This window comes from Typha latifolia, chromosome 9, assembly GCF_019914945.1.
Source record: "Typha latifolia isolate L0001 chromosome 9, TyphaL0001v2, whole genome shotgun sequence".
Classification (NCBI taxonomy): domain Eukaryota; kingdom Viridiplantae; phylum Streptophyta; class Magnoliopsida; order Poales; family Typhaceae; genus Typha; species Typha latifolia.
Window position 1 is genome coordinate 1,699,705 of NC_133094.1, and position 22,739 is coordinate 1,722,443.

Consider the following 22,739-nt stretch of genomic DNA (forward strand, 5'->3'; position numbering starts at 1 on the left):
AGACATTAAAGTCAGTGTTAATTTGAGTATTTAATGCAAATAACTTTTATGTTGATATCCAACACCCAGCTCAATTTAAGTGCATCAAATTGGAAAAGTAAGCATGCATATCTTTACACATCCACTCAACCTGATCACAAACTCGCCACCTATATATTTTAAATCTGTGGTTTTTAAAGTTGGGATATCTACTCCAACTGTTCTCATCAATGCATCTCTATCCACATTCCTCTAAAAAAATTCTTAATTCTATATATAGTAAGGTTTTTCTCCCATTAGAATAGCTCCTTTTGCTTTCCAACAATTATAAGAGCTTAAGATAATCACAGACCATCTTTTAGATAATATAAACATCTTTGTGATTAATATATAGAAAGAGGATTTTTTTTAAGGTTTATTTTTCCATCCCGAGCATATTGTTATATGCACGTGATTTAATTTTTGTAGTTTATTATTTTAAGAAGGTTAGTTCAGTTGTTCAATTTATATAACGAGAGAATGAATGATTATTTTCTTTCAGAATAATTTATGAGCCCATAATTTATAAGAAGAAAAGAAAATTATAATAAAATAATGTAATTGGCGTTCTTTTGGTATTTTAAAAAGATAAGACTCGAATTCTAATATAAAAAAAAAGAGAAGAAAATAAGAATCGAATAATAAAATGGCAGGGTGTTAACTGTTAAAAGTAATAAACATATCGTGTAGGGTGTGAAATGAAAATATATCAAATAGGAAGAAATTGAAAGCTAAAATCTTCTTTATTATGGTTAAGAAAAAATGAAGAAGTATTAATAACCGTCCGATCAAAGATCAGATGGTTGGCATAATCTTTTACCTCGAAAATATCCTCCTCGATCTCCATCTCTCAACCCCCAACTCCCCCCACCAGAAGCCACTCTGTCTCCTTCCCCGCTCATCCCTCCTCGCGCCGCCGCATCCACCGTCGCCGTCGTTGCTCCGCCGCATATCCGCCTCCTGTCATTCATTTCTTCCTACATCGCCCCATTCTTTGCTGCGCCCTTAATGAGCACTATATTGCGCCTCTCCAGCCCTTCTTCTACCGCCCCAAACCGTCCTCTTGAAACCCTAGAGATTTTTAGGGATAGGATCTCTCACGCTCTTCCCTTGTCTTACCCGCGTCCAAGTTCTCGCCTTTGTGCTCGTCCGCTATCTTGGAAGCCAAGAACCGTCTCAATGGCTGCTCTCTCTTCTAATGGCGGCGGAGGGAACAGCGTCCCGATCATTACCCAGGAACTTCCAGGTAATTCCTACGCAAAGTTATCTTTTTTTTTTGTCAGGCATGTGATACTTTTAGGATTCTGGTTGAAAGTTCGGATCTTTATTGCATATTGGCCGCTTTTAGCTGTACTAATTTTTAAAAATAGCGTTTTTGGGATTCTAATTAATCTCTCTTGCGAATTAGTAGTAGATAGACGGTACTGTGATTCTACTATTCAAGATTATGGTTAATTGGATGGAAACATTATATTACTTTCTATGTAGTCTAATCGTTTCTCAATTTTATGCATTTCATATTATGCGAAAGTTTCTTATTCTGGAATCTGTTAAGGGCACTTGTGATTCTTTAACTTCTATATTCTCTTGATGTGCTGAAATTGTCATCTTAGGAAGTTTTACTTTTTAGTGCCTACTGATATACTGATCACTTTTGTTCTTGGAAATTGATGACGCCACTATGTAATTCTCATTCTAGAAGTTCATGGCATTTTCAGCATCTCGGATTGGAGAGGTTAGAAGAGTCACAAAGGAGACAAATGTGCATATAAAGATTAACCTTGATGGCTCGGGAATTGCTGATTGCAGTACTGGAATACCATTCATGGATCATATGCTGGATGTGAGTTATTATTAGTTTTCAGAGACCATGGAAATTTGGCTGCATTCTCTCATTAGTTTCAAACTGAAAGTAAGGAATTTTGATGTCTTTATCGGTCTGAACTAGCTTAATAACATAAGGCTTGAATATTGTAGCAATTGGCATCACATGGACTGTTTGATGTGTACGTGAAGGCATCTGGTGACACACATATTGATGACCATCATACAAATGAAGATGTTGCTCTTGCAATTGGATCGGTATTTTAACATTCGAAAATCTCCATTCTTTCTGTTTTGCAGTCTATGCTTTGTGCAGTACAGTTTTACTCTGAGAATGTGAAATATTCTGCTTCTAGGTGTTCATTCACTCTAAGGACAGATTGTTTTGATTGTATATCATTGTGCTTTCTTTCATTTGCACCTTGGAGATTAATATAATTCTTTTATAGGAGTAGTGCCACTTACTCTGCTTCCAGAAACTGCCATGTTAATTTCATAAAATGTTTTTGAGACATTTGCTTCTTGGTTTGTATAACCTAAAATTGCAGCTGACAAGGTTTAGTTCTACTGCCAGGTATCTTTGAGTTTAAAGAAAAGCCCTTCACTTACCTAGTTTGTCTTGCTTGTCACATAGAAGGTTATCTTTATTTTAGTTGACATCAGATGGACTGTCAGAAATGATAGCCTTCTCAATCCTACTAAAATTTAATCTGGGCTGTACATCTACGCTATATTTTTTAACAAAAGAAGAGGTTTGAGGATTTTTACATTGTTTTGTGCAGGCTCTACTTCAAGCACTTGGAGATAGGAAAGGAATTAACCGGTTTGGTCACTTTTCAGCGCCACTTGATGAAGCTGCTGTTGAGGTTATACTGGTAGGCTTGTGAATTGACCAGAAGACTAGAAGTACCTTGTTGCCTTTCTTTTTTTCACTTCTATGTGTATATGCACACGCATGAATGCATGATTCAATTTTCAGCACCACCTTATTTGCAAAACTTGGTCCTTGTACTATAGTTTTACTTCTTTATCTCTGTGTTAGTGTCTAAGCATGTTAAAAGTTACTGTCGTGGCAGCTAAAAGCATGGAAGCATGTCCTCATGTCACTCCTTTCCTGTTTTTCTGATTCATGTACACTACGGCTTTCTTTCATGGACCTCTTGATGCATTTTCTTTACGTAATGTGGGATCCTCCTTTGGATGTCAGCCTCAGTTCTAGTATGTAATAGGTGCTTATAAAAGCTGATTGTACTGGTGGATAAGAAATAAAGTTACTTGACTTTCTATTCTCGTCTAAGTTATTGAGGAACATGTGCAGTTCTTAGACATCCTATTCTGTGGGTGTTTTGCCTACATCCATATGCATGACCACTGATGACTTTGCAACATTTGGCACTGAACATTGTCAGGAACGATTACCATCTGGCAGAACTGCACAAGAACATGGAATTTCATGATCTGGATATTATGTTTTCCTTTATTATATTTGTGTGTGATTGATTATGTCATAAGAGAACTCTTTGTGATATCTACATGTTTTGGACCTTTTGGTTGCTAAGGTCATTTTAATGCAGGATCTATCTGGTCGCCCTCATTTGAGTTGTGGTTTGAGTATCCCAACTGAAAGGGTTGGCACATATGACACACAGGTAATTCTGAAAAATTCTTTTAATATACATTTATTGTTGCATTTGTTTGCTTTATTGTCAAATTGGTGTGCAATACCAATACTCACAAGTTTCACTTTTTCTTTGAGTTCACTTGGTCTTGTGGTTCTGCTCACTCTTGATATGGTGGCATATGAAACCACAGATAGCGTTACGTTCAAACCGAGTGGTGCAATTTAATATCTAGGCACTCATTTTTTATGATATAGAACATTTGAAAGAATAGAAGTAATGAAATATTCCATACTGTGAATTCTCAGTGACAAGCTAAGTAACATTTGAACTTTACAATATAATTATGTAATTCAGGTAGAGCCTTCTGAAATGTGCTTCATATTAGACTTCTAATGTTCTGATCACAGGATATTCCTCATTGTAACACCTTGGTTTAGTGAAGTTTTTTTCTTCATTGAACAATATTTCTACTTTCTAGTCTTTAGTTTAATCTTCTAGTAGGAATTATATTTTGCAGAGCTCTGTCAGTATAATATTGTACATTTATACTTTAACTAATATATTCTTCATCGTCTTCAGCTAGTGGAGCACTTTTTCCAGTCATTAGTGAACACATCTGGGATGACGCTTCACATCCGTCAGGTGATGACTACAGATGTTCAGTAGGAATTTAATCTTTCATTGATCATGACTGTTTGACATATATGTTTAATTAACTGACACTCTGGCTTTGTTAAGAACTTAAGATGGTGCAAAAGGTGAGCAACTGTGAAGTTACATGTGCCTCCAATGTCTGAGCATGTATTATCATTTTTGAATAGCAACATGTTTGATCTTCAAAGAGCATGGGATCTCTAAAGTCTGACTCAAGTTTACTTTCTAAATTATATTTTGGATAAAAGCTTGCTGGGAAAAACTCGCACCATATCATTGAGGCAACCTTCAAGGCATTTGCGAGAGCTCTTCGACAGGCGACAGAATATGACTTGCGTCGGCGTGGGACTGTGCCCAGGTTTGTTGGCAATGATCTCTTGAACTTTGGATGACAATATTGCTCTGCTTAATTTTGGTATATGCTATTATAATGGGTATTCGCTATTATTTTCTGGTTATATTAGATATTTGAATTCTAAAACTGATTAATGAATGAAGAACAAAAGAAGCAACTAATCTGGCTATAACTGCACCTTCCGAAGATCACAGAGAAAAAAATCCTCTCACCATGGATACAAATAGAGGCCAGATACAAAGAGAGACTATATTTTCGTGTATTCCTAGGAGCCACGACCATGACACAGTGTAATGGTTACAATCTTCATTGACAGAAAATCTGTATATGGTTTTATACTATATTTAAACTTGATAATATACTGATATAGAAGTACCAGAAAAATAGTAATATTCAATTTTACTTCTAATATTGTACATCATTTCATATTCGCAGCTCAAAGGGAGTTCTGTCACGGGCGTAAAACGTTGCCTCCAATGGAATACAAAGAAGGTTTCTTAGAGAGAAAAAGGAGAGAGAATGGCCGGCTACTATCTGCAACAGACAGAAGGTGATTGAAGAACCTTTATAGACAGGTCTAGTAGTTTGAAGAAAGCAATGAGGCCAGATAGCTTTAAATGAGACTGTAGAAGTATCTGCAATTTTTGTTGCTTTAACTATGCTAGAGAACATTTCTTCCACTCTGACAATATTCTTAGAGTTCTTGTAAATATCTGAGAGAATAATACTATGTGAAGATTTTGGGTCACTGTTCTAATAAACGATGGCCTGTGTTTTCTTTCCAATAATCTTTTAGCAACGGTCACTGCTCTTACTGTGGTTCCTTTGCCAACTGCTGAAATAAATCAGCCCTTCAGAATAAGCTTCCTTCATTTCATTACCTATGCATATGTGCTTTAAGAGTGCACGTTATTCATATAGTCTATAATGCTTTAAGAGTGCACTTCTCACACATTTCTTTAGCTGTTGCTCATCCAGAACTGAGCCTGTAACCAGTCCACAGTCTTCTTATCCAGCTGAAATGCCTTGGCTAGCACTTCATCAGAGATGGGTGGCTTAGAACCAAACACTGCATTAGCTATTGTGATCACTCCAGGGTTCTGGCTACTCAAACCTGACAAGGCCACGGCAGGCATTGCACCATTGTTGAACTGGAAGTGGATGAGCCCTTCAGGGAAGACGAAGACATCGCCTTTGTTGAGAGCCTTCGCAAAGAGCTTGTTATCAGGGTTCGAGGTAACAAAACCGACGAGGAGTACCCCTTCCAAGACCACAAGGATCTCGGTAGCCCGGGGGTGGGTGTGAGGAGGGTTGAGGCCATTAGGTGCAAAGTCTATGCGAGCCAGAGATATGCCAAGGGTGTTGAGTCCTGCAATCTGGGCTACGTTGACTGCAGTCACCTTGGATCCGACTGGGTTCATCGTGTTGCCTGGCTTGTCGAGGCCGGAGAAGAAGAAGTCATCAGCAGCGGCGAGCTTTGGATCCTTGCAGACGAATCCATTGACAAACACTGCAAGGAAAGCTCAAGAGTGAATAAGGTGACATGATATAAGATTTCATAGACTCGATAATTGCACCAGTTACTAGACTTGAGTCTTAACGAATAACCTTTAAACTACAAATGATAGCTTGCAAACTTTATATAAATTTATTCGCGATTTAATCAATCTGAACTTTAGCTGAACTCGAAGGATTTGATTATCTTAGTCACTCCTATTGACGAATATGTGCTATAATCTACATAGTTTACATCTGGTTGCGTTTACCAGGAGACATCTCATCAGCAACACAAAAGTCTTGAAGAGGACTAGGATCAGAAGCAAGTGCAAGAGGTGAAGTGAGTGCCAGTAAAAGGAGGAAAAGGGCAGCCATTTGCTTCGTTCTAAGCTAGCAAACGAACTATATTGATTGTAGAACTACTTAATGATATATGGAGATGGATATTTATAGATCAAGAGGGAAGTGGGTAAATTTTGGAGCTTGTGTAGGCATGCACTTATTAATTAGTCATGTTATTTTCCAATGCATGCAATGTATAATAGTAGTTTAGTATGCGAATTAGTGGTTCCATTAGTTATCTTTCTGTTTCTTATTATCCACTACATTAGTCTTTGCAAGCAATGAGATGGAAATACTCTACACAACCAGATTAGAATAATTTTTAAGAATTCATTTATATTAAAAAATTCTTATGCTTAATGGAATTAGGTCATCATCCATTTCACTAAACCAGTGCTTATCCTCCCATGAAATGGTACACCTGTTGACAAAATAAGCACATTGCAATTTCAAAGATTTAGAATTTTCTTTTCTTATTTAACTCTCTAGATCTTTTTTTTGGCGGCGACGGAAGCGACGGCGGCTTTAAACAAAATATCCAAGATATACCCAAGATCTTTTATAAATTTCTTCCTAGTAAGTGACATAGCAACATCTCACTCATGTTAATAATGATGGAAGGATCATTGTTGCATCTAATTAGAACCTACAACCTTTATTTATATGCATAATGGAATCAGTAACCCCCATACTTTGGACGAAAGTAACTAAGCTTTTATTTTGTGTCACTAAATTTTAATGACTTAATAATACAAATTAAAAAACGATTCAGAGGATTAAAGTGACTTTCGTTCAAATTGAGAACACTTTCATAATAAAAATAAATAAATAAACATCATCTCTCTTTAACTTTAGAAAGCCTAGCTCTTACAATTCAGTCAAAAATTCAAGAGAATATAGTTATTTTCATTTTTCATCAAAAGTAGGGGGTAAATATAATTTAAAAAAAAAATTTACTACTTATTAGAGACTTATTATGACGTAGGCTCATGTAAATTGCTCAAAATAATCCCTATAAAAAAAACAATCATCAAGACTGATCATGTTATTAATTTTGTCAACCAATTACAATTTGATACATAAAAACAGAGAGGAAATAGGATAAGAATTCTAAGAACGAGCTTCATAATTAACTGTATTAAAGACATAACTATAATTTTAGCACCATATGAACAACAACAAGCACTCATGCATAAAGAAAAGGAGGGGGATAAAGCAAAGCTCTGAATCAAAGTCTCCCGCTTGGCCCATCACGGCTGCACTACTTAGGCACATCAAAACAGAGTCCATGGGAGAAAGGCTCCATTTGAGCAAAACCTGTGAATCCGAGAATAAGCAAACGACAAAGAAGAAAAGAGGAACGGCGACAGTGGGCTGATTACATCCTCGGGCAAAGTATAGGCAGAGCGACGGCAGCTTGCGTTTTGGAGGGCTAGGACCAGGGTAGCCAAGGTCCACGGTGTCCGGTGCAAGCGGCGGCGAGGCAGGAGGGCGAGAAGGGGATCTAGGCATGGTCCACCTCCCTCGGCGCAAACAACTAAAACGTGGACAACGACAGAGACGACGAGGTCCACGGTAGACGTCGGTAACGTAGAAGGCCGGGGAGGGGAGGAGGCGGGACGCAGTGAGGAGTAGAGAGGCAAGTGGGAACCGATGCAGGTATGGACGGTGGCAGCGCCAACGAGAGAGGAGTTGAGGGCAGATGATGGTTGGGGGAGGAAGGGGATCCAGGGAAGGAGAGAGGAGAGGTAAAATACCGATCGAAAGAGAGGAGAGGAGAGGAGAGGAGAGGATAGTGTTGCTAGGGAATGTGGCTATACTAACGATCAAAGTAATGTAACTTGCTCAAAACAAATCCTGCAATCATATAAATCTAGAAGTATTTAAAGCATATCCAATTTAATATCAATTTTATTCAGATCACATACTGGTATTACACCTCTTTCTCATGAAGTAAAGAGATCCAAAGAACAACAACAAGTACATAGTAAGTAAAACAGCACAATTTTTAGATTTAGTTGTTATCCATCCAGAACTGAGCCTGAAGCCAGTCTACAGTCTTCTTGTCAACCTGGAACGCCTTCGCTAGCACGTCGTCAGAGATCGGCGGCTTCGACCCGAAGACGGCGTTGGCAATGGTGATCACGCCGGGGTTTTGGCTGCTCAAGGCTGCCAATGCCACTGCATTCGTCTCGCCAATGTTCATCTGAAAATGAATCAACCCTTGTGGGAAAACGAACACATCTCCCTTGTTGAGGGTCTTAGTGAACAGCTTGTTATCGGGGTTAGATGTTACGAATCCAACCAAGAGAGTGCCGTCCAATACTGTGAGGATCTCGGTGGCACGAGGGTGGGTGTGAGGGGGGTTTTGACCCTTGTGACCGAAGTCAATACGGGCTAATGATATGCCCAAGGTGTTCAGCCCGGCGATCTGGGCTACGTTGACCGGAGTCACCTTGGACCCGACGGGGTTCATGGTGTTCCCCGGCTTGTCGAGACCTCCGAAGAAGAAGTCATCGGCGGTGACGCACTTTGGGTCCTTGCAGACGACTCCATTGACAAACACTGCAAAAATTCGACAAGCAAATCACACGCTGAGTTGAGTTAACTTAAAGTAATCTAACAAAATTTTATATAAACAGATAGCTCAAAATCGACAAGATATATAGTATCATATAAAAATTCCACTTAAAAGAAATACTCGCTGGATGACTACTATAACATTTACCTTTAGACATATTATCTGCGACGCAGAAGTCTTGGAGTTGGTTAGGATCAGTGGCAAGTGCAAGAGGGGAAGTAATGGCGAGTAGAGCAAAGAGAACAAAGTAGCCAGCCATCTTAATTTGTGGATGAATTGAAGGTGGCTTTACTTTGGAGCTCTGGTTGATGATAAAATGGCAAAGTGGAGATGGGTTTATATAGATTTCAAGTTCTCGACTTGGTCTCTTTAGTACGTAGTAAGCATTGAAATATTCAATATTTCATGTGGAAACACGGAAGAGTCTATGGAGTTAGGTTAGTGTTCGCAATTAATATGATCCTGCATTATTAGATACGATTCGTTTCTGCCGTTGTTGTAGTAGTCCACAATTGTGAGGTGGAAAAGGAGAACCGATACGATCAACTGTACGTATATTTATGAAAGGAAGACTATGTCTAATGCTCAGACTTAGTTGTACTCAGTTACGTCATTTATTATATCTTATGTTTGCAACCGGGACTTTGTCATCCAAAGAGTTGGAATTATGTGAATATAAATTCACTGTTCTAAGATTTTGGAACTATATAACATAAGTTAACGCCTTCAGGTAGCTTCTTCACCTAATTTTGTTTACCAGTTCTAAGCCGTCCTTAAACAATCTTTTACTTGTCTGCAAATTAACCTGCGACCTAATCAAGGATTAGGACGTATACGTATTTGTGGTCAACTTCTAATTATGCTAATATAAGTATATGAGTACGACATAACATTTTCAAATTGGCCACTAGATGTTGCACAAATCTAGGCTAAGTTGACGGATGTCACATTGGGATCCACCCTTGCGTACCCGTCTGAACTAACAGACCGACTCTGCTAGGATTTCTTTTTTATTTCTTTAAATAATTTATATATAATATTATGTCTTTTAATAAATTATAGTTTACACTTTATATTTTCACTATTTATAAATTAAATCTTATAAATTTAATGAATATGAAAAAAATACCATATCATTAGATCTGTTAGTTAAACTTAATTAATTATCTGAGTTAAGTTAATTATATTTAGAAAATTATAAAAATATCTTCAACTAAGTAATACTAAGAGCATTTTAGTTATTTTAAAAATAAAATATTTATAAAATATTCTTACGATATTAGTTCAAATATAATCTAAAATATTTTCTATATATATCCGCTATTTTACAAGCCTCAATTTGTAAATAATAAAAATATAACGCGTCAGTCTCCTTTTTTTTATTTCCCTTATTTTCCGCATCTCACCTTCATTGTTGTCCATGGACTCCTATGGGTTCTGCGGTAGCCGACCCTTCATTGTAGGTATAATCTTAAGAGTAAAAATGTAGAATAGCTATTCTAAATTTTACTTTAATCTCAAAACAGACAGCCTTAGAATCAAGTTAATGGTTCAGATTGAAAATACTTTTATGATAAAAACATCTATCATTCTTTACCATTAGAAAACCTAACTCTTGCAATTCAGTCAAAACTTCCAACTTTTAAGAGAATAAAGTGATTAATTTTCTGGAAAGTAAAGGATGTAAAATTTATTTAATACAATTTTTTCTGCATACTTATTCTGACGTAGTAGACTCATATAAAGTGCTCATGACAATCCTTCCAGCCATATAAATTTAGAAGAACTCCAAACCGTATCAAATTGAAAACATCGTCTCTCTTTAATTTTAGAAAGCCTAACTCTTGCAATTCAGTCAAAAATTCAAGCGAATGTAGTTATTTTCAATTTTCATCAAAGGTACGGTGTAGAAATTATTTAATCGAAAACTTTACTACTTATTAGAGACTTATTCTGGCGTAGACTCATGTAAATTGCTCAAAACAATCCTGCAACCATATAAATCTAGAAGTATTTAAAGCATATCCGATTTAGTATCAATTTTATTCAGATCACATACTGGTATTACACCTCTTTCTCATGAAGTAAAGAGATCTAAAGAACAACAACAAGTACATGATTAGTAAAACAGCACAATTTTTAGCAAGTTATTCGTAGCTTTAGTTGTTATCCATCCAGAACTGAGCCTGAAGCCAGTCTACAGTCTTCTTGTCAAGCTGGAACGCCTTCGCAAGAACGTCGTCGGAGATCGGCGGCTTCGACCCGAAGACGGCATTGGCGATGGTGATCACACCGGGGTTTTGGCTGCTCAAGGCTGCCAAGGCCACTGCATTCGTCTCGCCAATGTTCATCTGGAAATGAATCAATCCTTGTGGGAAAACGAACACATCTCCCTTGTTGAGGGTCTTAGTGAACAGCTTGTTATCCGGGTTAGATGTTACGAATCCAACCAAGAGAGTGCCATCCAACACTGTGAGGATCTCGGTGGCACGAGGGTGGGTGTGAGGGGGGTTTTGACCCTTGTGACCGAAGTCAATACGGGCTAATGATATGCCCAAGGTGTTCAGCCCGGCGATCTGGGCTACGTTGACCGGAGTCACCTTGGACCCGACGGGGTTCATGGTGTTCCCCGGCTTGTCGAGGCCTCCGAAGAAGAAGTCATCGGCGGTGACGCACTTTGGGTCCTTGCAGACGACTCCATTGACAAACACTGCAAAAATTCGACAATCAGATCACACGCTGAGTTGAGTTAACTTAAAGTAATCTAACAAAATTTTATATAAACAGAGAGCTCAAAATCGATAAGATATATATTATTCATTTAAAAATTCCACTTAAAAGAAATACTCGCTGGATGACTACTATAACATTTACCTTTAGACATATTATCTGCGACGCAGAAGTCTTGGAGTTGGTTAGGATCAGTGGCAAGTGCAAGAGGGGAAGTAATGGCGAGTAGAGCAAAGAGGACAAGGTAGCCAGCCATCTTAATTTGTGGATTAATTGAAGGTGGCTTTAATTTGGAGCTCTGGTTGATGATAAAATGGCAAAGTGGAGATGGGTATATATAGGTTTCAAATTCTCTCCTTGTCTCTTAAATAAGTCGTAAGCATTGAAATGTTCAATATTTCATGTGGAAACACGAAAGAGTCTTTAAGGAGTTAGGTTAGTGTTTGAAATTAATGGTATTGCACTATTAGATATGACTCGTTTCTATCGTTGTTGAAGTAGTCCTTTGCTGTGAGGCGGAGAACCAATATGATGTACTATACGTGTTTTTATGAAAGAAAGACTATGTCTAATGCTTTGATTTAGTTGTAATCAACTACGTCATTATTAATTATATCTTATGTTTGCGCGACTTTGTCACCCAAAGAGTTGGAATAAGATGAATTTAAAGTTCACCATTCTTCACCTTATCTTGTTTACCTCTTCTAAGCCGTCCTTAACAATCCTTTACGTATCTTGCAAGCCTACGACTTAATCATGGACTAGAACATTTTAATGTTATATGACGTCTACGTATTTGTGGCCAACTTCTCTGCATGCTAAGATATATATATATATATATATATATATATATATATATGGGCTAAGATTATCGCTGTCGCATTGCACCCGCCCTTGCGTCCCTATCAGCCCTAGCAAACAGGCCGAGCCAAGATTTTCTTTTCCTTTTTCTTTTCTTTTTTTTTTTTTTTAAATTTTGTTTTCCCCCTCCTCTCCTCTCTCCTAGCTAAAAATGTTGGGTGAGAGAAGATAGAGGCGATCATCCAACGGACCGAATTGAGCCCATTGTGTTAATCAAATTATGCACTCTGTTTACCAACCTACTCACAAGTGGATCGGACTGAGTTAGAATAGTCTAACACGTTATCACCTATTAGCCCGTGAAAGAGCAGGCTCAGGCTAGGTGGGACCAAACTTGGCTTAACAGGTAGGTTGGGCTCTACTAGGTTCATCTTCCTTAGTTTCTCCAAACGGATGCTCTACTAAGAGAGCAGAAGAGGGGTGACGGTAAGGAAGAGCAGAAAAGAGTAGTATATATGTCTCCCTAATTTTGCTAGTAAAGAGTAGAACAAGAAGATGAAGACAAAATGGAGAAGTGGGCATCACAATCTTCGATCGACAACTTGAAGCCTTTTTGAGCTCAAGAAACCAACTTTCTTACCGCTATTAAAAATTAAAAGATGGAGTGGAAAACTTGGGAGGGAGAAAGAGAAAAGACTATTGGACAAAGAAGCAAAGGGGTTTCTTTCTCCAAGTCTTCTCTTAATCATTGCCTTCAAGGCTGATCTCCATGACTCTTATAGCCCTACTCCAAGCTCGTGTCTTGGAACGAGGAGGACGACGACCCATGTGGTTGGATCAAAGTTAAATTTAACCCGAGGAAAAATCGGGTCAGCAAGCTCAATCTTGATGGCTTCTCCCTCTCCGGAAAGCTAATAATAACTTCTTTGGTAGTCTCAATCCCAAGCTTTTCGAGCTTGATAGCTTATGGATGATAGATCTTAGCGAGAATAACCTATCTAGGTCGATCCTAGATGAGAGCAATGTAGGTCCATGAGAGCTATATCTTTGGTTGATAATATGTTCTCAAGGATTATTCCACCAAGTTTAGGTTCTTGCTCAAGTTTGGTGGCGCTCAACCTCTTGTCGAATCGGCTCTCAAGCCTCTTCTCAAGTGTATGCTCTTTGTACGATCTCCGATTACTTAATATTTTAGGAAATTTTTTGGTTGGCTAAATGCCTTTTGTGCGTTGATATTGTGGAGGGCCGAAGGGGAGAGTAGAGGAAGAATTTAAAAGAGCTAATCAGGTTGGGCTGGGTTCATAGGCTAAGCTCACAAGTTTAGACGAGGGGGCAAAGGCCTGGCCTGTGCCTCCCATTGCCTATTCGGGCTCGGAAGGGACCGGATCCAAATCGGGCCCAGGTTGGGCTTAACCCAGGCAGTTCGGACCGGGCTTGAGCAGGTTGAGCTAATTGATAACCTCTAAAGGAAGCCCCTCTTTTGAGATCTTTGGGTATCTATTTTTCTCTCTCTGTTCTTTTTGCCATATGCGTTCCCCTTTTTTTGTTCTCTTGTTCTTTCTTCATTTCCCTTCTCTTTCCCCCACTGGTCTATCCACTCTTGTGGGTTTTGCCCTAGCCGACTCCTTTCTTTGCTATGCCCATCTATGTGATCGACTACCTCTTCTCCTCCATCTAACTTTGGTTGAAATTGAAAACACTTTTATGTTGAAAGAAAAAATATCAATCTTTTTAACTTAGAAAACCTAACTCTTGCAATTCATTTAAAACATTAACTTTAATAAGAGAATAAAGTGATTTATGGAAAGTATAAGGAATAAAATTTATTTAATAAAAAAAATTACTGCAGACTTATTTTGACGTAGTAGACTCATGTAAATTGCTCAGAACAATCCTTTCAGCCATATAAATCTACAAGTACTCCAAGCCATACCCAAACTTGGATAAGGTGGATTTATTATCCATTTAAAGTATTACACCTCTTTCCCATATTGTAAAGAGATCAGCAGAAACAACAACCATCACCACAACAATAACATCACTAGTAAATAAAAACTTCATATTAGCAGGCAATCTATCTTAGCTTCAGTTGTTGTCCACCCAGAACTGAGCCTGAAGCCAGTCTACGGTTTTCTTGTCAACCTGGAACGCCTTCGCCAGAACATCGTCCGAGATAGGCAGCTTCGATCCGAAGACGGCGTTAGCAATGGTGATCACGCCGGGGTTTTGGCTGCTCAAGGCTGCCAATGCCACTGCATTCATCTCGCCAATGTTCATCTGGAAATGAATCAATCCTTGTGGGAAAACGAACACATCTCCCTTGTTGAGGATCTTAGTGAACAGCTTGTTGTCCGGGTTAGATGTTACGAATCCAACCAAGAGAGTGCCATCCAACACTGTGAGGATCTCGGTGGCACGAGGGTGGGTGTGAGGGGGGTTTTGACCCTTGTGACCGAAGTCAATACGGGCTAATGATATGCCCAAGGTGTTGAGCCCGGCGATCTGGGCTACGTTGACCGGGGTCACCTTTGATCCGACGGGGTTCATGGTGTTCCCTGGCTTGTCGAGGCCTCCGAAGAAGAAGTCGTCGGCGATAGCGAGCTTCGGGTCCTTGCAGACGAATCCGTTGACAAACACTGCAAGAATTCGACGATCACTTAACTTAAATTGAAATACTCTATCGAAAATACTAAAAAATCTAAAATATTCTTATCTTTCCTTTATCCTTGCTAAATTACCATTACAAAATGTAAACGAATTGTTTTTCTCAAGAGTATTTTTTATAATTTTATTAATTTACTCGTAGAGTTAATTAAAGTATGTTAAAGGAACTGTAGGGTGTCGTATAAAAATTATAACAAAAAAAATAAACGACCTGATAACAAATCTCAAGATCAAACAAGATATTAATCACGAAATCAATAAATTATGTGGTGTTATTTAAAAATTTCTCTAAAACAAAACTCAGCGGGATAACTATTGTAACATATACCTTTGGACATATTATCTGCGACGCAGAAGTCTTGGAGTTGGTTTGGATCAGTGGCAAGTGCAAGAGGGGAAGTAATGGCGAGTAGAGCAAAGAGAACAAAGTAGCCAGCCATCTTAATTTGTGGATGAATTGAAGGTGGCTTTAATTTGGAGCTCTGGTTGATGATAAAATGGCAAAGTGGAGATGGGTATATATAAGTTTCAAGTTCTCGACTTGGTCTCTTTAATACGTAATAAGCATTGAAATATTCAATATTTCACTTACGTGGAAACACGAAAGAGTCTAAAGAGTTAGGTTAGCAATTAATGGTATTGCATTATTAGATACGATCGTTTGTATCGTCGTTGAAGAAGTCCACTGTTGTGAGGTGGAGAACCAATATGATCAAGTGTGCGTGTATTTAAGAAAGGAAGACTATGTCTAATGCTTAGATTTAGTTAAATCAATTACGTCATTATTAATGATTGCGACTATGTCACCCAAAAGAGTTGGACGTAAGGTGAATAAAAATTCACCGATCTCTGCCAGCTTCTTTAGATTTTTGAGAAGAATATAACATAAGTTAACGCCTTCAAATAGCTACTTCTCCTAATCTTGTATACCTCTTCTGAGCTGCCCTTAAGCAATCTTTATTTATCTGCAAACATGCGACCTAATCAAGGATTAGAACCTTCTATTAATAATATATATGATGCATACGTATTTGTAGTCAACTTCTATGCATGCTAATAAGATATGAGTACGAAATACCAACAACTATTTCGTATTGGCCACTAGATGTTACACAAATCTGAGTTAAGTTGACTGATGTCACATTGGATTCGCCATTACACAATGTCACCCCAGCAAATCATATATGCTAGGGTTTCCTTTTTTTTTAGGGGGCAAAATTTTACTTTTTCTCTCTTCTCTTGAGGGCTTCATTTACCCGCTAGCGTCCTCCCTTCTCTTTTGTGAGATCTTTTGGTATCTCTTGTTTTTTTCTTTCTCTATTTCCCTTTTCTTCCCCTACCTTATCGCCATCATTGTATATTGACTCTTGCGTGTTCCGCAGTAGTAGACCCCTTTCTTAGCTATACCCTTCCATGTGATTGATCGTTGATATCTTTTCCTCCATCAACTTTGTTGCCCTCACCTTCTCCACACTACCACCTAGTCTCTCTTTTTGCTCACCACCACATGCATCCTAATCGTGCGCTCTCTCCTTCTCTGCCTGCTTGCTTTCACTTATCTTCTTACACTTCCTCGTCGTCCAGATTAGTGGTGGTCGTGCTTGCCCTCGATGGCATGCTTCACCGTTGAACCCTTCATCATAGTGATCTCCTTTAGCACTGGTGATGGTGGAGGAAGTGTTAGGTCTATAGGGTTTGGGATATATAGGTGCGAGAACTGGGTAGTTATAGCTTAAGCTTTGATGTAGTATTTTCTTTCTCTTCTCTCTTTTTCCCAGTGAAATAAGGGAGACTAAGGAGAGGTGTTGTGGCTTAGGTTTTTCTCTTAAGACTGGCATTAGTTTAGGTCCATTTGTCTCGCTATCCTTTCCTTTCCCATGCAGTTGAAGCATGTGCTCACTGATGCCTCGATTTGATGCCTCCCCCTCCTTCGTCCTCATCTCGATTGCCATCCACTTCCTATTTGTCCCACCATCATTGATCAAATCTTAGGTCCGTGTCTTTTCTAGGAGTATGCTTTTTTTTTCTTTGGTTCTTTTTATCTATTGTAGGTTAACCATCTTAGAACTTTCGGCACCGAAGAATTCATAGGATCATGTCTTCAACTGTCAGATCACGATGGAATAGTAGGCTGACTCAAGGGTTTCTACTCCAAATAATCTATTATGGTTTTTCTTCATTTTATAATTTTATGTGTGTCATCAGGCTTGTTGTTTTGTCTATATATCTATAGTGCTCTCTAATTTCGGCTAAGTGTAGGACTTGTATTAAAAGTCATAGCTATATACCCTACCTCTTCTGTGTATCAAGTTGGCTTATAATTATTCGTGAATGTTAATGAAATATTTTTGTGTACGAGCTTTCACTAAGAAAAAAAAGAAACTTAGACCCAAGTGGGTTTTAATAACTCACCGAGAATAATTATTTTTATATTTTATATTTTAACACTCTTCTATGCTTAGGCTATTAGATATTTCGAGAGGCCCATAAACACTTAAATTAAAAAGGTGAAGATTTTATATTTTTAAATAAAAGATGAGCCTTATAAGATTCAAACTTAAGAACTTTGCAAGTAGATATAAATTAGAAAATTTTACAAATTACACCCTATATTTTACCTATTTTTTAATTCACACTCTATCTATCTCATTTCATAAATCAAAATTTTCCACTCAAAATTTTTGCCTACCTCCTACCTCCTACCATCCATCTATCTTACAAGTATGTATTACATATCTATAATAAACAGGAACACTTTCATTTAAATGTATATGTCAAATTAAGAGTAGTTGAATTAATTTTTACTTCTTATTTATTTTGTCTTAATTTTATATTGAATCAATAATAGTTATTATATTATTTTGGATTACCATCAAATATCAGAATATCAAACTTTATATTAAAGATATAATTTTAAAAATAAAAATCTAAAATAACTATTTTAATTTTATTCTAATCTCAAACAAACGTGTCTTAAAAGAAATAGATTAGATATCCATAATTTTTATATTCTATATTCTACTTAAAATTCCTTTGGTTGAAATTGAGAACAACTTTATGATAATAAAAAAAATCGTCACTCTTTAATTGTAGAAAACCCAACTCTCGCAATTCAGTCAAAACTTTAACTTTAAGAGAATAAATATATAAGTTAAAAAATGTAGTGGAGATCGTCTTATTCTGAGTACGTAGTAGATTCATTGTAAATTGCTCAAAACAATCCTTGCAGCCGTGTAAATGTAGAAGCACTCCAAGCCATATCCAAACTCGGATAAGGTGGATTTATTTTCTATTTTATTCAGATCACACACAAGTATTACACCTCTTTCTCATGATGTAAAGAGATCTACAGAAACAACAACCACCAAATACAACAAGGTAAATCACTAGTAAATAAGCAATTAGCAATCAATCAATCTAGCTTCAGTTGTTATCCACCCAGAATTGAGCCTGGAGCCAGTCTACAGTCTTCTTGTCAACCTGGAACGCCTTCGCCAGCACGTCGTCGGAGATCGGCGGCTTCGACCCGAAGACGGCGTTGGCAATGGTGATCACGCCGGGGTTTTGGCTGCTCAAGGCTGCCAATGCCACTGCATTCATCTCGCCGACGTTCATCTGGAAATGAATCAACCCTTGTGGGAAAACGAACACATCTCCCTTGTTGAGGATCTTAGTGAACAGCTTGTTATCCGGGTTAGATGTTACGAATCCGACCAAGAGAGTGCCGTCCAACACTGTGAGGATCTCGGTGGCACGAGGGTGGGTGTGAGGGGGGTTTTGACCCTTGTGACCGAAGTCAATACGGACTAAGGATATGCCCAAGGTGTTGAGCCCGGGGATCTGGGCTACGTTGACCGGGGTCACCTTGGATCCGACTGGGTTCATGGTGTTCCCGGGCTTGTCGAGGCCTCCGAAGAAGAAGTCTTCGGCGGTAGCGAGCTTCGGGTCCTTGCAGACGACTCCATTGACAAACACTGCAAAAATTCGACAATCATATTACACCCCTGTGTTAACTTAAAGTAATCTAATAAGATTTTATATAAACAAACAGCTTAAAATCGACAAGATAATTTCCTTAAAACAAAGTACTCTCAGCATAACTATTGTAATATATACCTTTAGACATATTATCTGCGACGCAGAAGTCTTGGAGTTGGTTAGGATCAGTGGCAAGTGCAAGAGGGGAAGTAATGGCGAGTAGGGCAAAGAGAACGAAGTAGCCAGCCATCTTAATTTGTGGATTAATTGAAGCTTGCTTTACTTTGGAGCTCTGGTTGTTGACAAAATGGCAAAGTGGAGATGGGTATATATAGATTTCAAGTTCTCGACTTGGTCTCTTTAATACGTAGTAAGCATTGAAATATTCAATATTCCACGTGCATGCAAACACGAAAGAGTCTAAAGAGTTAGGTTAGCATTTGCAATAATAGTTACGACTTTTTTCACACATATCCTTATTGAAGTAGTCCACTGCGTGTTAATACTCGGTAATACTGCCGGATATTTATTTATAAGGTGGACAACCGACATGACTAACTATATACCTATATATATATATATATATATATATATATATATATATATAGTTGGAAAGGGTCATCCCTAAAAGAGTTGAGACGACACTACGAGGAATGAGCAGCTTGCAATTTAATTAAAGGATCTTAGCATAGTCAATTACTTCACTATATTTGTTTTTTTTATTAATTAGTGAATGGTCACGATTTTGTCATCCGAATATCTGGCATCACGGAGAATGGTTCAAGAGATGACTAAGTACACCATGCATGCTAGAAATCTTGAATACTTTTTAGTAAACTTTTTACCCTCCCTTTTGGTGGATTAAGTATATTTATATCTATAAACAATTGCCCATTTTTATATAGACCTTTTCATTTAATATCTTCAATCCTACCATGATCTTAAGGAAAAACATTAAAAAAAGAAATAATCTTACCATCAATTTTTTTTCCTTTAAAATAAAATTAAAGTTCTCTCTAGAGTGTCTAAAATTAATTACACTTCAAAATTTTCATGCCAAAAATAATAGACGATGATTTATTTTTTTACTTTTAATGCCTTAAAAGTACTTTGTTAGTTTTCTTAACAAATAGTTACTGCATAGATGATTTAAATAACTATAAATATAACATGACTTGATACTCTTGAGTTCTATTTTTAAAGGTTAAAATAAACGCAAAAGGGTAACCAAATATATGAGATATATTTTGAGTATTTTTATTTTTAAAAATAATAATATTTATCTATTCCGTTTGCTACTGTCATGTGAAAGTTTAATCATAGTGTTTTTAAAGCAATAAGACTAAAATACAACAGTGTGAGTATGTTGATATGTTTTCCTACTTATTAACAGTGTTATTATTTAAAAATGAATAAAATTAAATATTATTCATATTAAAATTTGAAAATGGAAATATATTAAAGCAAATACGATCACCCTTGTCAAAATAAATAAGTTAATAAATACGATCGCGATGGGACTCGAACCCACAATCTCCCGCTCCGGAGGCGAGCGCCTTATCCATTAGGCCACGCGATCGTTTATATTGTACTTATAATTATGATAAAAATGATTATAAATTCAAAATAACTGCTCCCGCACTCCAATCTAAATCGCCAAACAGCAAATACCCTCCCTTCACCTCACTACTTGAAACCTCTCATGGCATCGATCTCTCTAACTTCCCTCGCCTTCTCCTTCCTCCTCTCCCTCTCCATCGCCCAAACTCTCCCTTCCTCCCTCATCCAAGAACTAAACCAACCTCCGCCGCCCGATTTCCCATTGACGGTCTCCGACCTCTGCAAACTACATCCATCTCTCCGCTACTGCAATGCCATCAAGACTGACCTCGCCAACATCTTCAAATCCTTCGTCGTCGCCCGCCACCTCTGCGTCGAGTCGAAGAACGCCGATTGCAACGCCAACTTTGCCAGAATCGACCTCCGTTCGCGTCCAAAGGCGGCGCCTTTGTACCTCTCTTTCGCCTTCTTCTGGAAGTATTGCCCCTTATCCATCCTGTCCGTAGATGTATCCAATAATTCTCTCAATGGCGTCTTCCCTTATGACATTTTACAATGCACCCAAATCGAGTTTCTTGATCTTAGTTTCAATGAGCTTGTTGGTGATTTATCTCTTGATGCCTTCAATAACTTAACCAACCTCTCTGTTCTCAATCTTTCTTATAATGGCTTTTCTGAAGTCAACCTTAAAAAAGTTGCCTTCTTTGATCGTTTCAACGAGTCTAGTTTTATTAACTCAGGTTTACGATCCCAGGATCACCACCATGGATTAAAGATCATGACGACTATTATTCTTTTGGCTGGAGTGTTGGTCTCTGTGGTTCTTTTGGTAGGTTTTCTTGTATGGGCGTTGCCGAAGAAGGATTATAAGTTCTCAATTGCCTCGCTAAAGAAGGCGACCCATAAATTTTCTACTGATAATCTGATATGGAAGGAAGAGAAAGAGGAGATGTATACAGGGAGATTGAGTGATGGAGTTGAAGTTGTAATTAGAATGCAAAAAGGGAGGTTCTCAAAGGAATCCATCAAAGCATTTGATGAAGAGTGTCACGTTCTTATGCAACTAAGCCATAAGAACTTGGTTAAAATTATAGGCTTCTGCAACCAGAGGGGATTGAAAGCAATAGTATTGGAAAATTTGGGTGTCTGCAATGTTAAGCAATGGCTCACGGGCTCACCCCCATGGAAGCAAAGACTGAAGGTGGCCGTCGGGGTGGCGGAGGGGATGAGATACGCTCACGAGCAATCATCGCACGTCGGATACGATCTCAGTACCGAAGATATCATGCTGACTGAAGACATCGAGCCTCTCATTTCGACATGGAAGATTTTCGATCATAAGAACAGATCAAAGAGTAAGTATAATTTCACAAAGAAGTAGAATTATCCAACAGTTGATGTTGCAATCTCGTGGTCACTTAATTTCTTTGTTTCAGAGGTGTACAACTTCGGCTTGCTTCTTTTGGAGTTGGTGGCTAACAGGAGCCCAGGAGAAGGTTTTGAAAGAGGCGAATCGGGGTTCCTGCAGTGGATGAGAATGCAATGCCAAGGGCATGCATTGAGGAAGGTGATTGATGAGAAGATGGCTCTCACTGCAACTAGTTATGAGCAAATCAAGCAGATGGTAGAGATTGGATTGGCATGCACTGATGTCTCTGCTGATCATATGACACCAACTATAAATGACATCTCTAGATTGCTTCATAAGATTTATATGACTCCTCCTAAGAGCACACATAGCCATGGAGCATTACATGAAGGGAATAAAGTAAGATCAAAGGGACATATTAAAGAAGAATTCCTGAACAAATAGTGCCTGCTTCCAGAGTTGTTTTCTTATTTGACATCCTTTAATGTATTTGGCTATCTGAGTTTGTATTATTACATGCAGCAAGTGTATATGGTTTCCTAGTTTCTTGGTTTTGGTTGAGCTTTGTGCCAATATAAGCTAAAGATCTAAAATCCTCTCCCAACTCCTCTTTCATACAACTTATCTTCTTTTTTTCAAGCATAATTAAAATTATCGAATATATATGATTGATACATTATTATACATTTAATGACGTATCTTAATTTACTTATTAATCAATTATCTTAATTTCGTTGCTTAATG

At 38.0% G+C, this 22,739-nt stretch overlaps 7 protein-coding genes and 1 non-coding gene across 8 annotated transcripts; 2 read left to right on the top strand and 6 right to left on the bottom strand.

Moving 5' to 3' along the window:
• Window positions 1-733: 733 nt before the first annotated feature.
• Window positions 734-5,261, top strand: LOC140795656 (imidazoleglycerol-phosphate dehydratase 3, chloroplastic-like). The gene is made up of 8 exons (XM_073148345.1): window positions 734-1,264; window positions 1,737-1,861; window positions 1,996-2,100; window positions 2,625-2,717; window positions 3,417-3,491; window positions 4,044-4,106; window positions 4,367-4,476; window positions 4,909-5,261. Exons 1-8 carry the CDS (start codon window positions 1,027-1,029, stop codon window positions 4,934-4,936), a joined length of 837 nt encoding a protein of 278 aa, XP_073004446.1. The 5' UTR covers window positions 734-1,026; the 3' UTR covers window positions 4,937-5,261.
• Window positions 5,262-5,432: 171 nt separating this feature from the next.
• LOC140795657 (putative germin-like protein 2-1) lies at window positions 5,433-6,345 on the bottom strand. Its single transcript, XM_073148346.1, has 2 exons — window positions 6,240-6,345; window positions 5,433-5,995 (listed from the first exon to the last, which is right to left on the bottom strand). The coding sequence occupies exons 1-2, from the start codon at window positions 6,343-6,345 to the stop codon at window positions 5,433-5,435; spliced, it is 669 nt and encodes a 222-aa protein (XP_073004447.1).
• A 1,835-nt stretch (window positions 6,346-8,180) lies between these two features.
• LOC140794655 (putative germin-like protein 2-1) lies at window positions 8,181-9,232 on the bottom strand. The gene is made up of 2 exons (XM_073146776.1): window positions 9,041-9,232; window positions 8,181-8,877 (listed from the first exon to the last, which is right to left on the bottom strand). The coding sequence occupies exons 1-2, from the start codon at window positions 9,150-9,152 to the stop codon at window positions 8,327-8,329; spliced, it is 663 nt and encodes a 220-aa protein (XP_073002877.1). The 5' UTR covers window positions 9,153-9,232; the 3' UTR covers window positions 8,181-8,326.
• Window positions 9,233-10,904: 1,672 nt separating this feature from the next.
• LOC140795803 (putative germin-like protein 2-1) lies at window positions 10,905-11,944 on the bottom strand. The gene is made up of 2 exons (XM_073148589.1): window positions 11,768-11,944; window positions 10,905-11,603 (listed from the first exon to the last, which is right to left on the bottom strand). The coding sequence occupies exons 1-2, from the start codon at window positions 11,877-11,879 to the stop codon at window positions 11,053-11,055; spliced, it is 663 nt and encodes a 220-aa protein (XP_073004690.1). The 5' UTR covers window positions 11,880-11,944; the 3' UTR covers window positions 10,905-11,052.
• Window positions 11,945-14,330: 2,386 nt separating this feature from the next.
• LOC140795163 (putative germin-like protein 2-1) lies at window positions 14,331-15,593 on the bottom strand. Its single transcript, XM_073147586.1, has 2 exons — window positions 15,417-15,593; window positions 14,331-15,060 (listed from the first exon to the last, which is right to left on the bottom strand). The coding sequence occupies exons 1-2, from the start codon at window positions 15,526-15,528 to the stop codon at window positions 14,510-14,512; spliced, it is 663 nt and encodes a 220-aa protein (XP_073003687.1). The 5' UTR covers window positions 15,529-15,593; the 3' UTR covers window positions 14,331-14,509.
• Window positions 15,594-18,326: 2,733 nt separating this feature from the next.
• Window positions 18,327-19,369, bottom strand: LOC140795819 (putative germin-like protein 2-1). The gene is made up of 2 exons (XM_073148609.1): window positions 19,205-19,369; window positions 18,327-19,062 (listed from the first exon to the last, which is right to left on the bottom strand). The coding sequence occupies exons 1-2, from the start codon at window positions 19,314-19,316 to the stop codon at window positions 18,512-18,514; spliced, it is 663 nt and encodes a 220-aa protein (XP_073004710.1). The 5' UTR covers window positions 19,317-19,369; the 3' UTR covers window positions 18,327-18,511.
• Window positions 19,370-20,572: 1,203 nt separating this feature from the next.
• TRNAR-CCG (transfer RNA arginine (anticodon CCG)) lies at window positions 20,573-20,645 on the bottom strand. Its single transcript has one exon. It is a non-coding gene; the product is annotated as a tRNA-Arg (tRNA).
• Window positions 20,646-20,766: 121 nt separating this feature from the next.
• On the top strand, window positions 20,767-22,599 carry LOC140795382 (putative G-type lectin S-receptor-like serine/threonine-protein kinase At1g61610). The gene is made up of 2 exons (XM_073147912.1): window positions 20,767-21,981; window positions 22,063-22,599. The coding sequence occupies exons 1-2, from the start codon at window positions 20,769-20,771 to the stop codon at window positions 22,437-22,439; spliced, it is 1,590 nt and encodes a 529-aa protein (XP_073004013.1). The 5' UTR covers window positions 20,767-20,768; the 3' UTR covers window positions 22,440-22,599.
• Window positions 22,600-22,739: the final 140 nt, after the last annotated feature.